This window comes from Bos javanicus, chromosome 6 (genome assembly GCF_032452875.1).
Source record: "Bos javanicus breed banteng chromosome 6, ARS-OSU_banteng_1.0, whole genome shotgun sequence".
NCBI classification, from domain to species: Eukaryota; Metazoa; Chordata; class Mammalia; order Artiodactyla; family Bovidae; genus Bos; species Bos javanicus.
Window position 1 is genome coordinate 71,214,782 of NC_083873.1, and position 15,771 is coordinate 71,230,552.

The window sequence follows — 15,771 nt, forward strand, 5'->3', positions numbered from 1 at the left end:
GATATAATTTCATTCATTACTGATTCATTTGACAAACATTTTTTTTTCGCTAGCACTCTCATGCATTGTTTGGTTCTAGATATGGCTACCAAGCAGTTAGCTAGACATATAGGCCCCTGCTCCCCTACAGCTTACTTTCTAGTAGAAAAAAACAAATCAACATGAAAATGTATGAACTGTTTTTTATTTTTAAAGAAGAGATGTGTTTATTACTGGGTGGTTATTTTAATCTGTGTGGTTAGGGAAGGACTTGAAGTGGGAACATTTGAGCTGAGATCTAAAAGACAAGAAGGGATTGGTTAAGGGAAGACTGAGGGGAAGAGCATTCTAACACAAGTCTCTCTGAAATCTAGAGACCTGGTGGCTAACTTCTTAACCTAAGGGGCAATATTAAATAGTTTCAAGTGACTTATGATCTTTTACATGAACTCACTATTGAGTTAACTCCTTTAACCACATCTCTCTGTGGCCTATAAAGTGCCTATGAGTCCCACAATTGAGATCATCTACAAATCTATCATAGCAAACTTTTGGGGTTCCATGTAAACACTAAAATTTATAAAAAATTCTACATGTAAATGCACATCATTGAGGAGGGAGTCCATTAACTTTCATGACATTCAGAGAGAAAATGAACTCATTAAGAACCACTGCTTTATGTCTGAACACTCTGATGTCATCCCTAGATGTCATATTATCTAGAATGGGAACTGGAAATCAATCAAAAGCACAACACTGAAATCATATGTAATGCCTCAGGAGTAGTGAAGAAACATTTTTTTCTGAGAAGACTACACACAGATTCCACTTGAAACTATACACAGCCCAGTCTATGGCAGGGCTCCCTGAGGAAACTCCTTGCCCTTCAGGTCTTAAGCTCTGGTAAAGTATGTACCTTCACTATTTACCTCACAGAAAAGGGAAGGAAGCTGCCTCTCGATGTCAAAAGTCACTTTGTGCACAAGTCTAGCTATAAAATGCTTAAAGAATCCCCTATGGAAAAATCACACAGTATACTAAAATAAAAGCACAGGAACTTTAGAGGCAGAGAGATCAACACAGGTCATAACTCCAGCTTATTATTTACTATGTGACCTTAAAACAAGCTATTTAACCTCTCTGACCTACAGATCCCTCATCTGTAAAATCTCATGGAATTATTGTGAAGTTAAATGAAGTTAAAACAAAGAAAGTGCTCTGCATGTTAGCTCTCAGAGTAGGTATTTTTAAAAAGCTGTCATTGTATTTCATCAAATTTAAGATACCACTGATGATAAGACTTATTATGTCCACTAAAAGTGAAACTGAAAGTGAAGTTGCTCAGTCGTGTCCGACTCTTTGCAACCCCACAGACTGTAGCCTACCAGGCTCCTCCATCCATGGGATTTTCCAGGCAAGAATACTGGAGTGGGTTGCCATTTCCTTCTCCAGGAGATCTTCCCGATCCAGTGACTGAACTCGGGTCTCCTGCATTGCAGGCAGACGCTTTACTGTCTGAGACACCAGGGAAGTCCATTATTATGTCCACTAAGGAATTTAAAAATACTACCAATTAAACTCTGATAAGCCTACTCTAAGATGAATTCTAGTGTCAAACATGTTAAAAAGTTAAAAAAAAAAAAGTTAAAGAAGTCTTAAAATCAAAGAAACAAGGAGGCCTATCCTTTACCAAGAGTAAGATTTAAAGATTATAATTTCAACTAAAAAAATCCTATTAATAATTACAGTTACCTCTTATGAGTCACACATGCTAAGACGTTTAACAGGCTGAAGTTAGGACCAATAGATAAGGAGACAGATGATTCCAGAAAGTGCCAAGGAAACCCCTGAAACTGTCATGATTCCTTTCAGAATAGTTCTGACCAAACCACTCAAAATTACAGCTCAAGATCCATTCAGAACACAAGCGACATGCTGTTGACTTTGGCTCTAGATAATACATTTTACTATTACATGACATTTGCTCAATACAGAAGGTAAGTATAATAGTATTAATGATTAAGCATAATACTTCTTTTGTCAGTGATACAGACCATTACTCTAACAGTGAATTTTTAAAATAGCTTTACATAATCCAAAATAAATGAGTCTCTAAAAACATACCTGTCAACAAGTGAGCTCATTTTACTACAGCTTACGGTAAACAACATAACATGTTACGTTTTCGTCTTGTGGTAGACATTTGTACTTCTCCTTGAGTGGAAGGAAAAGTAAATGGTCATTAGTTTTCCAAAAAACTTATTTCTACAAACATAGTATTAAATAATTTGAGAAACACTGTATGTTTATCATAGAGATTTCAAAATGTTTTTGTTTCTACAAAGGGCTAGAAGATTATTTTCAAGAAAATAATCCTTAGCTGAGGCACATTTGAGGTTTTGTTTTCTTCTATATAAAGAGCTACAGAGGAAAAAAAATTGAAGACCATAATTCATTTCCTTTCTATAATAATCAAAAAGCCACTATATTCAGTATAGATTATAACTATATAACTATGTAAGTAGGCTACATATGTCAGTCTAGGTAAGTAAGCTTTAAGAACACCAGCTAATGGGTGATAAACATTTGCTAAAAGCCTATTTTCTATTAAACAGTACAGTTAGCTTTGGAAATACAAGGATGAAAGATACAATCATTATAGGCAAAAATCTGCAATTAAATAGGGAGGCAGATAACTAAATAATTACAGAAACAGGGATAATAAAGGTATATGGGGGGAGTCAGAGGAAATATTCTTGATGACAGTCATATTGTCAGGCAGCAGAGATTCCTGTTATCGAAACTGTGGTTCTGAGACCGACATCATCATCAGAGAGCTTGTTAAAATACAGAATCTTGAGACCAGCTCTAGTCCTAGTAAAGCAGAATCCACAATTTTAACAAGGTCCCCATGTGATCTGTATGACCATTTAAGTTTCAGATGTAACAGGGTAAAGGACAAGAGGTAATAGTTGACAGGATTCTAGGCCACAAGAACAGTGATACGCAAAGGCACAGGCCATTATGAGATCAGAGGACATCATATTTGAGGAACTTTTCTCTTTAGAGAAAAATGTAGGTATATTACAACTGAAAGTTTTCATTACCAGAGTATAAACTGAGAGATAACAGGAGTAGTAAGGGGGTGAAGGCAAGTAAACTGAAGAACAGCCTTATTATAAAGTTTCATATTCACACCGAAAGAATTAAAATTTACTGCTTTAAAAAAATTACTGCTTTAAAACTCAATCATAAGCCTAAAATTTCTCTCTATATTCTATACAGTTTTTCTAAAGTAGAAGGCAGGTTTTACCCATAAAAGATACAGTCATGAGTTAAATATTGAATAAACACCTTAATTCTAATATCCTAACAGTTTTGAGCCAAAAGAAACTTTATATAAAATTTAGAAAATAGTGTAAATTGATCTGTCACTCTGAACCAGACAGTATTAAAGAACATGAGATTCTAAAATACTCAATCAAATGTACATTCATGACAAGAAGACAATAACTCTTGATAAATGATGCTGGGTTGCCTATGTGGTTATGGCTGCAGAAGTGGAACTGTGCAGGGCTAAGAGTTCTTAAAAGATAGTGGGGAGGATAATGGGGTGGGGGGAGGGGGGATGGTGGTTAAGAAAAATAAAAGGAACTAACTTCAGGATAAAACAGTGATTTTAAGTGTCTGGGTCAACATCAGCAAATACAACACAAAATTACAGAATTTCAGAGTTAGAAGAGACTTTAAAGATCACCTAAGTACAGCCCTTTGGTCCAACAGACATACTTATCATCATGATAATAACAGAGTTTGGTTCTATCACTAGAACAGAAAGAACAGTCCAAAGGTAACAGAGCCAACCTGGGTGAATTAAAAAAGAACAGTTCCAGTTTAAAGTTAAAAGATCAGATTTGAGCCTTATATGGCACCAAGTATCCATCTGTTTAATTATGAGAAGACAGAATAGGGCAAACTAGAGGGAAAAAAAAGACCCAAAGAATAAGGACTTAAAGACTATACAAGAGGGACCATGCTGACTCTAAAGGAGGTGAATCCAAAATGCTTTAGAAGACAGACTGATGCTTTCTTAAGCTATTTTATTATTGTTGGTTAACAGAATTTTTCCAAACACTATTTGCTGTCCAACTAATTGAGCAACATAAAATTACATCTCTGATAGCTTAGTCCAAGATCTTTTCTCTACTTGTCCAGCCAATTGATAGGCATGCTATATTTAAGGGAAAGATAAAAGGAAGAAGTGAAGTAGGCCCAACTAAGTAAAGTAACTTTTAGAAGATTCCCCTTGATTAACAAAACAAAGTGGTAATGTGGGAGCAGCCACAGTTACTGTGTCGGTACAATTCTAGGACCCACGTTTTCAGTACTAAAAGACTAGGTATAGTTTACACATGTCATGCTATGAATTCTAAGGACTCAATTTTAGAAGACATGTGAAGTTCCTACTCACACAAGGAATTTCTAATACAGATTAAATATTATTGTTAAAACTCTTGTTTCTTAAATATTGACATTAATAGACCAGTATGGTATGCAATAAAATGTCTTTAAAAGGAGCAGTTACAGTAGTTGGAACAAATTAAATTATGTAAAGGATCAAGTTACAGCTAGGAATCGAATGCTCCTTTACATAAGCAACTTGAGCTCAAAGTCATTCAGTGATAGGAATTCCCAGCTGAGTAAGCACCACATTACTATTTTATCACAACACAGAGGGCAGGATGGTATAAGTTTTTTATAAACATCATTTTAAAAACAACTTTTTGAAAAATTTATCAAAGGGGAAGCTATTAATAACTAATAAACTGTATAAGCAATTCAAAGTTTGCCAACATGGAAGCAGGTATGTTTTAAATTCAGCACACAACATTACAGGTAACTAACAGAAAATCTCAGTACCTGGCAGTCCATCTTTGGAAAAGAATTCATAAACAATGTAACACATTCTGCATTAAAAATAAATCATGCAGTATCTAATGATATGATACTACTTGTCCTCTGAATCCCATCTGCTCTCTTTCTCAAAGCTTTCCATTTCTATATCACTAATTTCTCCCTCCAAAACTGCATTATTCTGATCAAAATCTTAGTGAAAAATCTTAAAGAAAAAATGAAACACAAAACTTCCTTGACCCACCAATCTCCTTCAGGTACCGTCCTCCTTTTCTGGTCCCTTTCACAGAAAAACAACTTGTCAATTGTGTACAGTTGGTATTTCAAGATCTTTCATTAATTCCCCTCTCTCGTTTTAAAACTTAGTGTTGATTTTCACAAATGTATAACTGTTCAAAGTTTAAAGTGTCCAAAAAATTTTACAAGACTTATTAAAAAACTAAAGTTCTCTGATCTCCATATTCTACCTTCAACCCCTTTCATCTCGTTAACTCCTTCCTTTGGTAGTTAACTGCACATCTCTAATACCTCTTACTACTTCTTGATTCTTTCTGTTTTAGGTGAGGTGACTACACAGTCCCAATTTATTTGAGTAGTCCCAATGTAATTATTAAAAGCACTTGCTTCTGCTCTGAAAAGTATCTTTAGCCCATCATCTACTGAATTCCACTATGAAAAATCATAATTTAGCACTGACTCTCCCCAACTCATTTTCCTAGGGAAGTGTCATTTCAAAGCACATTTCAAGATACAATTATTTCATTACCTTTTGTATTTCTGAGATCTTTGAACTGATTCTTCAGAAAACTGTAAGTTCAATATATTCTTCTGTATGGCTGATCATCAGTCTTAGAATTCTGTTTAAGAAAAAATTTTGTTAGATTTACTTAACTTATATAGACATTTATCATAAAAGAGGTTTTAAAATAATTTTGAAACATAAAATTTAGAATTTTGTCACAAAACAATATATAAGAAACGCTAAACACTAATAATTGTTTCTAAAAGAACTTTAAAAAACTACAACCGCTTTTAATTCTACTACAGAAGTTAAAAGACAAAAGTACAAAAATAAGTATAACTATCAAGTATGTTAATGAACATACATACATATACATGGGCTAACAAACACTCATATATGATGAATATAAACAGATGTAATCTGTAACAGAGATCAAGTGTGGTAAAGGGGAGAGAAGTAAAAGAGTAGAGTTTTTCAAGTTATCAGCTTAAAATATATTATTAACATTATGGTAAGCACAAGGAAAACACCTATAGAGGATACCTAAAAAGGAAATGAGAAAAGAATCAAAGCAGAATCAAAGAATCAAACCCTATAAAACATTAAAAAAAAAAAAATCAATGAAACACAAAGACCAGAGGAAAAAAAGTGGAAAAAGCTACAAGACAGACAAAAAATGAACAAAATAGTAACAGTCTTTCCCTAGCAGTAATTATTTTAATTGCAAATAAACTGAAGTTGCCAATCAAAAGAGAAAGTAGGTAAATGGATAAAAATACAAGATCCAACTATATGCTATCTATGAGAGACAGTTTAGATTTAAGGATACACAAAGACTGAAAGTAAAAGACTGAAAAAAGACATTCCATGCATACGGTAACCAAGAAAGCAAGAATAGCCATACTTGTATCAGACAAAACAGACTTTAAGTAAATAACTGTCACAAGAGATTAAAAAGACATTATACAAAAATAAAAGCATCAAATTTATCAGGAAGAGAAAACAAATACAGGTACAATTACACCTATTTCACATGCTAGCAAGGTAATTCTCAAAATCCTTCAAGCTAGGCTTCAACAGTACATGAACTGAGAATTTCCAGGTGTACAAGCTGGATTTAGAAAAGGCAGAGGTATCAGAGATCAAAATTGCCAACATCCACTGGATCATTAAAAAAAAGTATGAGAATTTCAGAAAAACACCTATATCTGCTTAACTGACTATTCTTAAAGCCTTTGACTGTGTCGATCACAACAAACTGCAGAGATGGGAGTACCAGACCACCTTAATTGCCTCCAGAGAAACCTGTACGCAGCTCAAGAAGCAATATATAAACTGGACATGGAACAACGGACTGGTTCCAAATTGGGAAAGGAGTTATGTCAAGACTGTATATTGTCACCCTGATTATTTAACTTCTATGCAGAGTACTTCATGTGAAATGCTAGGCTGGATGAAGCACAAGCTGGAATCAAGATTGCCAGGAGAAATATCAACAACCTCAGATATGCAGATGATATCATCCTAATGGCAGAAAGTGAAGAGGAACCAAAGAGCCTCTTGATGAAAGTGAAAGAGGAGACTGAAAAAGCTGGCTTGAAACTCAATATTCAAAAAACTAAGGTCATGGCATCTGGTCCTATCACTTCATGGCAAATAGATGGGGAAGCAATCGAAACAGTGACAGATTTTATTTTGGGGGGCTCCAAAAATCACTGCAGATGGTGACTGCAGCCATGAAATTTAAAGATACTTGCTCCTTGGAAGAAAAGCAATGACCAACCTAGACAGCATATTAAAAAGCAGACACATCACTTTGCTGACAAAGGTCTGTATAGTCAAAGCTATGGTTTTTCCAGTAGTCATATACAGATATGAGTGCTGGATCATAAAGAAGGCTGAACACCGAAGAATTGATGCTTTCAAACTGTGGTGCTGGAGAAGACTCTTGAGAGTCCCTTGGACTGCAAGGAGATCAAACCAGTCACTGTTAAAGGAAATCAACCCTGAATATTCATTACTGATACTGAAGCTGAAGCTCCAATAGTTTGGCCACCTGACGCAAAGAGCCAACTCACTGGAAAAAATCATGATGCTGGGAAAGACTGAAGGCAGGAGAAGAAGGGGACAACAGAGGATGAGACGGCTGAATAGCATCATTGACTCAATGAACAGGAGTTTGAGCAAACTCCAGGAAATAGTGAAAGACTGGGAAGCCTGGCGCGCTGCACAGTTCATGGGGTCACAAACAGTTGGACACAACTTAGCAACTTTACAACAACAAAAACTCAATAATCACTGTGAATAACTGAATTAACCAAGACCAACTCAACTGTGCCAAAGTTAATGCAAAACTTTACAGTTATAGTTTGCATCTGACCTATGCAATGTATATTTTACATAATTTTTAAAAACCAAGAATATGCTATGTATGTAACATGGCAGCAAAACATAGGGAAATTTATGACAGCAGAAAAAGAGGGGGTATTTTTGGGCACAAAAAGAGACTTTTTTTATGGCAACAACAAAAGATAAGATATCCCTGGAGATTAGAGACTCAAATAAATATAAAAGATCTGAATCAAAAACACCAGAGCAAAAGAACTGAATTCCTAAAATGTGCGTGAAGCCAATTCAGAAGCCAGTTCCTAGTGTCCTATTTGGTTTTAAGTATTTGGGGATAGAGTCAGTCATAATCAAAGCACCTAATAAACCCAGAATACTGGAGGAGTGAAAGTAGAAGCTAAGACCATGAGCTTAGAGTCAGAAAGGCATGAAAATCTTTGGGACAATTAACTTAATTATCCTAAGCCTCAGAATTCTTACCTAAGTCAGCTGTTGTGAAGTCTAAAGGATATGTAGGGATACCAATTATTAACAAAATAAACACAAATAGAAACTCCCCCTTTAAAACCAAAATAAAAGGCTTAAACATCTGCAGCACGACAAATAGTATTTTTTACCATATTAAGTATCCCTAAAAGTTATTCAAAAGAATTTAAAACCCAAACAAAACTACAACAAAAAGTAAGACTGAGTAAGGAGCCATGAAGAAAACAAACAGCAAATAAATGTAAAAATTTTGGGCACAAAAAGAGACTGTTTTTTTATGGCAACAACAAAAGATAGATATCCCTGGAGATTAGAGACTCAAATAAATATAAAAGGTCTGAATCAAAAACACCAGAGCAATAGAACTGAATTCCTAAAATGTGCATGAAGCACATTTTAAAATAATGTAAAATAATGTAAAAATTATTCCTGGCAAGGAGCTTTCTCTGTTAACTCAGCTGGTAATGAATCTGCCTGCAATGCAGGAGACCTCAGTTCGATCCCTGGTTTGGGAAGATCCCATGGAAAACGGAACAGCTACCCACTCCAGTTTTCTGGCCTGGAGAATTCCATAGATTGTATAGTTCATGGGGTCGGGAAAAAGTTGACACAACTGAGCAACTTTCGCTTTCTTTCAACAGAAATCAAAGAAGCTAAGTAAAAACATATTATAGTTAAATATTCAGTTCAGTTCAGTTCAGTCGCTCAGTCGTGTCCGACTCTTTGTGATCCCATGAATCTCGGCACGTCAGGCCTCCCTGTCCATCACCAACTCCCGGAGTTCATTCAGACTCACGTCCATCAAGTGAGTGATGCCATCCAGCCATCTCATCCTCTGTCGTCCCCTTCTCCTCCTGCCCTCAATCCCTCCCAGCATCAGAGTCTTTTCCAATGAGTCAACTCTTCGCATGAGGTGGCCAAAGTACTGGAGTTTCAGCTTGAGCATCATTCCTTCCAAAGAAATCCCAGGGCTGATCTCCTTCAGAATGGACTGGTTGGATCTCCTTGCAGTCCAAGGGACTCTCAAGAGTCTTCTCCAACACCACAGTTCAAAAGCATCAATTCTTCCGTGCTCAGCCTTCTTCACAGTCCAACTCTCACATCCATACATGACCACAGGAAAAATCGTAGCCTTGACTAGATGGACCTTTGTTGTCAAAGTAATGTGTCTGCTTTTGAATGTGCTATCTAGGTTGGACATAACTTTCCTTCCAAGGAGTAAGCGTCTTTGAATTTCATGGCTGCAGTCACCATCTGCAGTGATTTGGGAGCCCAGAAAAATAAAGTCTGACACTGTTTCCACCGTTTACCCATCTATTTCCCATGAAGTGATGGGACCGGATGCCATGATCTTCGTTTTCTGAATGTTGAGCTTTAAGCCAAATTTTTCACTCTCCACTTTGACTTTCATCAAGAGGCTTTTGAGTTCCTCTTCACTTTCTGCCATAAGGGTGGTGTCATCTGCATATCTGAGGTTATTCATATTTCTCCTGGCAATCTTGATTCCAGCTTGTGTTTCTTCCAGTCCAGCGTTTCTCATGATGTACTCTGCATATAAGTTAAATAAGCAGGGTGACAATATACAGCCTTGATGTACTTCTTTTCCTATTTGGAACCAGTCTGTTGTTCCATGTCCAGTTCTAACTGGTGCTTCCTGACCTGCGTACAAATTTCTCAAGAGGCAGATCAGGTGGTCTGGTATTCCCATCTCCTGAAAAATTGTCCACAGTTTATTGTGATCCACACAGTCAAAGGCTTTGGCATAGTCAATAAAGCAGAAATAGATGTTTTTCTGGAACTCTCTTGCTTTTTCCATGATCCAGTGGATGTTGGCAATTTGATCTCTGGTTCCTCTGCCTTTTCTAAAACCAGCTTGAACATCAGGAAGTTCACGGTTCAGGTATTGCTGAAGCCTGGCTTGGAGAATTTTGAGCATTACTTTACTAGCGTGTGAGATGAGTCCAATTGTGTGGTAGTTTGAGCATTCTTTGGCATTGCCTTTCTTTGGGATTGGAATGAAAACTGACCTTTTCCAGTCCTGTGGCCACTGCTGAGTTTTCCAAATTTGCTGGCATATTGAGTGCAGCACTTTCACAGCATCACCTTTGAGGATTTGAAATAGCTCAACTGGAATTCCATCACCTCCACTAGCTTTAAATATTAGTGATTCCTTAAAAATTCTACTTCATATATTTATCACTCAGCAAATATTTACTGAGTACTAATACAAGTGTCCAGTAGTACACTGATTGTAGTTTTGAAATGGTGAAATAGACACAGCCACTACATTTGAGGTGCTTTCCAGAGAAGGCACAAAATGCTCTCTGAACACTCTGGGAGTGACACAGAAGTTAAGGAAGTCTCCTGAAGAAGTGACACATAAACTGAGATCTTAAGAATAAAATAAGATTTCACTAAGCAAAGAGAGAAATTTCATCAATGTCAAGAGAAAATGTACACAAAGGTCTGGAGACATGAGAAGAACTGTGATTTTAGAATACTACCAAGTACCTTAGTGTTGACTGGAGCAAAAACCTAGGGACCAGGGGTAACAGAGGTGGCAGTAAGAGATGATAATGATGAGGTAAGTGGATCATGACAGTAACTCCCAACCCCACTCTCCCCATTTAAGACCCTGAAAAGTTTTAAGCAGGAAACTGACATTAATAGACACTTGTTCTTTTGAGCCATCATCTGGTTACAACACAGAAAACAGAATATAAGGAGCCAGGACTAGAATTAGAATGGTAGAAGTATAGTATTGTAAAAGTTCAGGTAAAACAATATAGAAGCAGCTGCTGCTGTTGCTGCTAAGTCGCTTCAGTCGTGTCCGACTCCTAGCGACCCCACGGACTGCAGCCTACCAGGCTCCTCCGTCCACGGGATTTACCAGGCAAGAGTACTGGAGTGGGTTGCTATTGCCTTCTCCATATAGAAGCAGAGATCATTTTAAAAATGAGAATTTTAATAGATACTGAGATGACCAGACAGAATTTGGTGACTGATTAACAGAAGTTGGGGGCAGGGAGAAGTCAAGAATACCACTCAAATTTTCGCTTGGACACATCTGTGAGGTGGATAGGTAATACTGGAGGAGTAAATTGGAGAAAAGAGGAAGGGAATGATGTTGAAAGCACTGGCTAACATTTATTGAACATTTACTATGTACCAGGCATTCTTCAAAGTTTTCTCTCATTTAAGACTCAACAATCACATGAAGTAGGCTCTATTATTATCTCCATTTTACAGATGCGGAAACTGAAACACAAAGAAAATATGTAAGCTAGCTGGCCAAGATGAGCAGTAAGGCTAAGATATAAAACCCATTCATTTAGCTTGAACTATGCTCTTAATCAGGCTTCCCTGGTAGCTCAGCTGGTAAAGAATCCGCCTGCAATCCAGGAGACCCTGGTTCGATTCCTGGTCAGGAAGATCCCCTGCAGAAGGGATAGGCTATCTTCTGCAGTATTCTTGGGCTTCCCTGGTAGCTCAGACGGTAAAGAATCTGCCTGCAATGCGGAAGACCTGGGTTCAATTCCTGGGTTGGGAAGATCCCCTGGAGAAGGGCATGCCAACCCACCAGTATTCTTGCCTGAAGAATTGCCATGGACAAAGAAACCTGGCAGGTTATAGTCCATGGGGTCACAAAGAAAGAGACAAGACTGAATGACTAAGCACAGCACACAGAAGCATGCTCTTAATCACTGTGAAACAAACACCTCACGAATACTTCTAATGATGGATACAGTTTTAGACATGTTATGCTTAAGATATCTATGGGACATGGAAGAGGAAAAATGTCGAGCTGCCTCTGCTGCTAAGTCGCTTCAGTCGTGTCCGACTCTGTGCGACTTCATAGATGGCAGCCCACCAGACTGGTCTGTCCCTGGGCTTCTCCAGGCAAGAACACTGGATTAGGTTGCCATTTCCTTCTCCAATGCATGCATGCATGCTAAGTTGCTTCAGTCGTGCAGGCAGCTGGAAATATGGGTGTGGCTTTCAGGAAAGAACTGGGTGAAGATGTAAAGTGGGAGCCATCAAAGTAAATATGCACATTAAAGATAATGATTAAATGGATTTCTCTAGAAAAAAAAACATACAAAAGGAGAAAAAAGGCTAAGGCTCAAATCTGACGAAAAAAGTAACATTTCAGAGACAAGCAGAAGAGTAGCCAATAAAATGGGGAAAAGGCAGAGCAAAAAAATGTAAAGAAATGGGCTTTGCAAACAGTTCCTGAATGTGAATTATGGCTCATGGAGATAACAGAAGTACCTAGCCCATAAAATTGTTCTAAGGATCAGCTATGTTACACGTTTCAAAACGTGTAGAAAACACAACAAAGGAGTGATAAATTTTAAGTATAATTAGTGGTAATAATACTATCAACTAGACGGAGAAGGACCAAAGATAACGAAGAAAGCCATGAAGGATTATTTGTCACTAAAATTAAAAGAAAGAGTACTTCAAGAAGATGACAATGTCAACACTGCACTGAGGACAAGAAAATGACTCTCAAGTGTCTATTACATTTAATAACAGTCTGAGAAGCTTGTGACAGAGAAATGAAATAGACACTCAACAATGCTTTAAGAGAGTAAACGAGGACTCCTTTTCTTAAAATATAGTTTGGTAAGACGTGTCAATAACTGGAAACGCTTAAGTCCTTTGACCTAGTAATCTCATTTTGGGCGGGAAAAAAAAGGAAATAATCAGAGATGTATTCAAAGTTTGACAGTGAACGCATTATTATTTAAAACAATAAAACTAGAAAGATTTTAAACATCCAACAGCAGTAACAGTGACATTAAAATATATTGAATATAAATCCAAAATATGTCAAAGTATCAACTGTTGTTATTTGAGTAATTAGCTTATGGATTTTTTCCATTTTTACTTTTTCTTTAGTACTTTCTAAAATTTTTCTAAGAATGTGTATTATTTTATAACAAGGAAACCTTAACTGTTGCCTTTTTCTTGTTTGTTTCCTTTTAACTGTCCAACATTAGAGCCTGGGCTAAGGAAAAAAAAAAAACACATAAGTAACAAAGTAACATGCTACTATTACCAAACATGAGTAAAAGAGACTATCTTCCTATGTACTTGTTCCTGTAACTTACAGAAGAAGCATTTTATTTCACCTAATTATTAACATTAAATTACTAATTTAAAAGGTTTAACTCAAGAACCTCAGTTTAAAAAATGGAAACTACAATAAATCCTTTTCTAACCTAATAACCTATTGACCTACTGACCTACTTTGGCATTTAGGTTAGTTAAATCTGATATCACAGATCTTTCTGGGACTGAGGGATCTATTGATATAAACATTAATTAAAAGTAGTGCTGAAATTTAATTGATATAATACAAAACCCAACAATCCTTAACTATGTTTATCATAATTTATGAAAAAGTCAAACTTGCTTCTGCAGATTACTGTTTGTATTATAGTTAAAAAGATAATTATTTTTAAGAGAACAATTTTAACTTGTAAAGAAAGGCTGAAATACTTTTAAAATTATTTAATGAATGAGTAAAGATGAAATTTAAGTTCTCAATTAAATAAAGTTCTCAATTTATTCAGTACTGAATGGGAACATTAGTTCACTTCCACAATGGATATGAAACATTAGCATGATAAAAAAATTCTTAATTCTACAGTAGTTTGTAACACCAATTTAAATCTAAAATTGACAGCAAAAACAAGAAACACACCCTAAATCAAAGTCTCATGATCCAGACCTCTTAGAACCAAAGAAAATTCTGATTCAAGAGAAACATCAAATGCTATCAAAAATCTACCCTGTCAATATCTAGATGAAAGGCATTTCTGAAGCCTCATTAAGTAAACAAAAACTGAAAGATTAATACAGCTCTCCTGGTAGCACACAAGACTACTGCAATTATTCAACAAATTTATTTCTTCAAATAATGTCTAGGTTCCCTTGTGGCTCAGTCAGTAAAGAATGTACCTGCAATGTAGGAGACCTGGGTTCAATCCCTGGGTTGGGAAGACCCCCCGGAGAAGGGAAAGGCTACCCACTCCAGTATTCTGGCCTGGAGAACTCCATGGACTATATGGAAAGTCCAAGGGGTTGCAAAGAGTCGGACACAACTGAGCAACTTTCACTTTCACTTTCCCTCTTCATGTGATGGACTGATCTGGTCCACAGAATACATCAGCACCTTAATCCTTTTTTGAGATGAGAGTGAGGCCCGAGACTGGCCTCAGCCTCAAATGAGCCTCACAGAAGATCTGAAGTGCAGCAAGAGTTCAAGCCCAACTACATACTGAACCAAATACCACACCCTAAACCTGGATACCATCCTACACCAAGCCCTATATTAGTATTCACAGGAAGAAAGAGGGGACCCTGTGGTAGGCAGAATAAGGCCCCACTAAAAGGACCATGCCCTAATCCCTGAAATCGGCAAATACATTTCAAAAAGGGACTATGTAGATGCAATAAGGTTAAAGACTTTGAGATGAGTAGTTAGTTTATGCCAGATTATCTGGGTGATCCAATGTAATCACACAAGTCTTTAAAAGCAGAGGACCTTTCCTGTCCATGGTCAGAGCAATGTGAGACAAAAGAGAAACAGGAAATGTGGCTGGTTTTGAAGGTGAAAGAAGAGAGCCACAAGTCAAGGAATACAGGCAGCTTCTGGAAGCTTGAACATACAAGGAAACATTCTCTCTCCTCTGAGGCTCCCAGGAAGAATGCAGCCCTACTGACACCTCTTGCCTTTAGCCCAGTGAGACCCTTATGAAACTTCTGAGCTGCAGGACTGTAAGATAGTAATAATAAATTTGTTCTGTTCTAAACCATTAAGTTTGCAGTACTTTCTAAGTTTGTCATTCTATGGCAGTAACAGAAACTTAATACAGGTCTAAAATCTCTGGCTGCTCTTGATAAATCTCAGCCTTTTCCAAACCCTTTCTCCCTCCATAGTCACAATAATCAACCTAGGAAACCACAGGGACTAATCCCATTATGTCCTACTTTCCTTCATATCAGGCACAGGAGAGGATCAAGACTCAGGTCACCCCACACCACCTAGACTTTTGTTCCTACACACTCTGTATATCCCCACATTGATACCATCCCCCTTTCCCAATTTTCAAAATCCTTTGATTGTGTCCTCTAGACACATTATCATTAGCAAAACATCCTATTTCCTCAATATTGTTTTTGCACACTCTCTTCCCATTTCCTGCCTCAACGGATCTCTCTTTGCCAGGAGTTCTGTTCTCGCTCCAGGCCTTACCATTTACCATTGGGAGGAACCCAAGGCGTCAGCTGGG

The 15,771-nt window shown here is 37.0% G+C and overlaps 1 protein-coding gene across 10 annotated transcripts in view; it reads right to left on the reverse strand.

Annotated features, from left to right (window-relative positions):
• The window catches only part of CLOCK (clock circadian regulator), a 111,389-nt gene that overhangs the window by 64,130 nt on the left and 31,488 nt on the right, over positions 1-15,771 (reverse strand). For all 10 annotated transcript variants that reach the window (XM_061420197.1, XM_061420192.1, XM_061420199.1 and 7 more), the window contains 2 exons: positions 5,660-5,750; positions 2,104-2,193 (listed from right to left, as the gene is read on the reverse strand). In XM_061420197.1, the coding sequence (XP_061276181.1) occupies positions 2,104-2,150 (47 nt within the window). In that variant the 5' untranslated portion in view covers positions 2,151-2,193; positions 5,660-5,750. The remainder of the gene's footprint in view (positions 1-2,103; positions 2,194-5,659; positions 5,751-15,771) is intronic.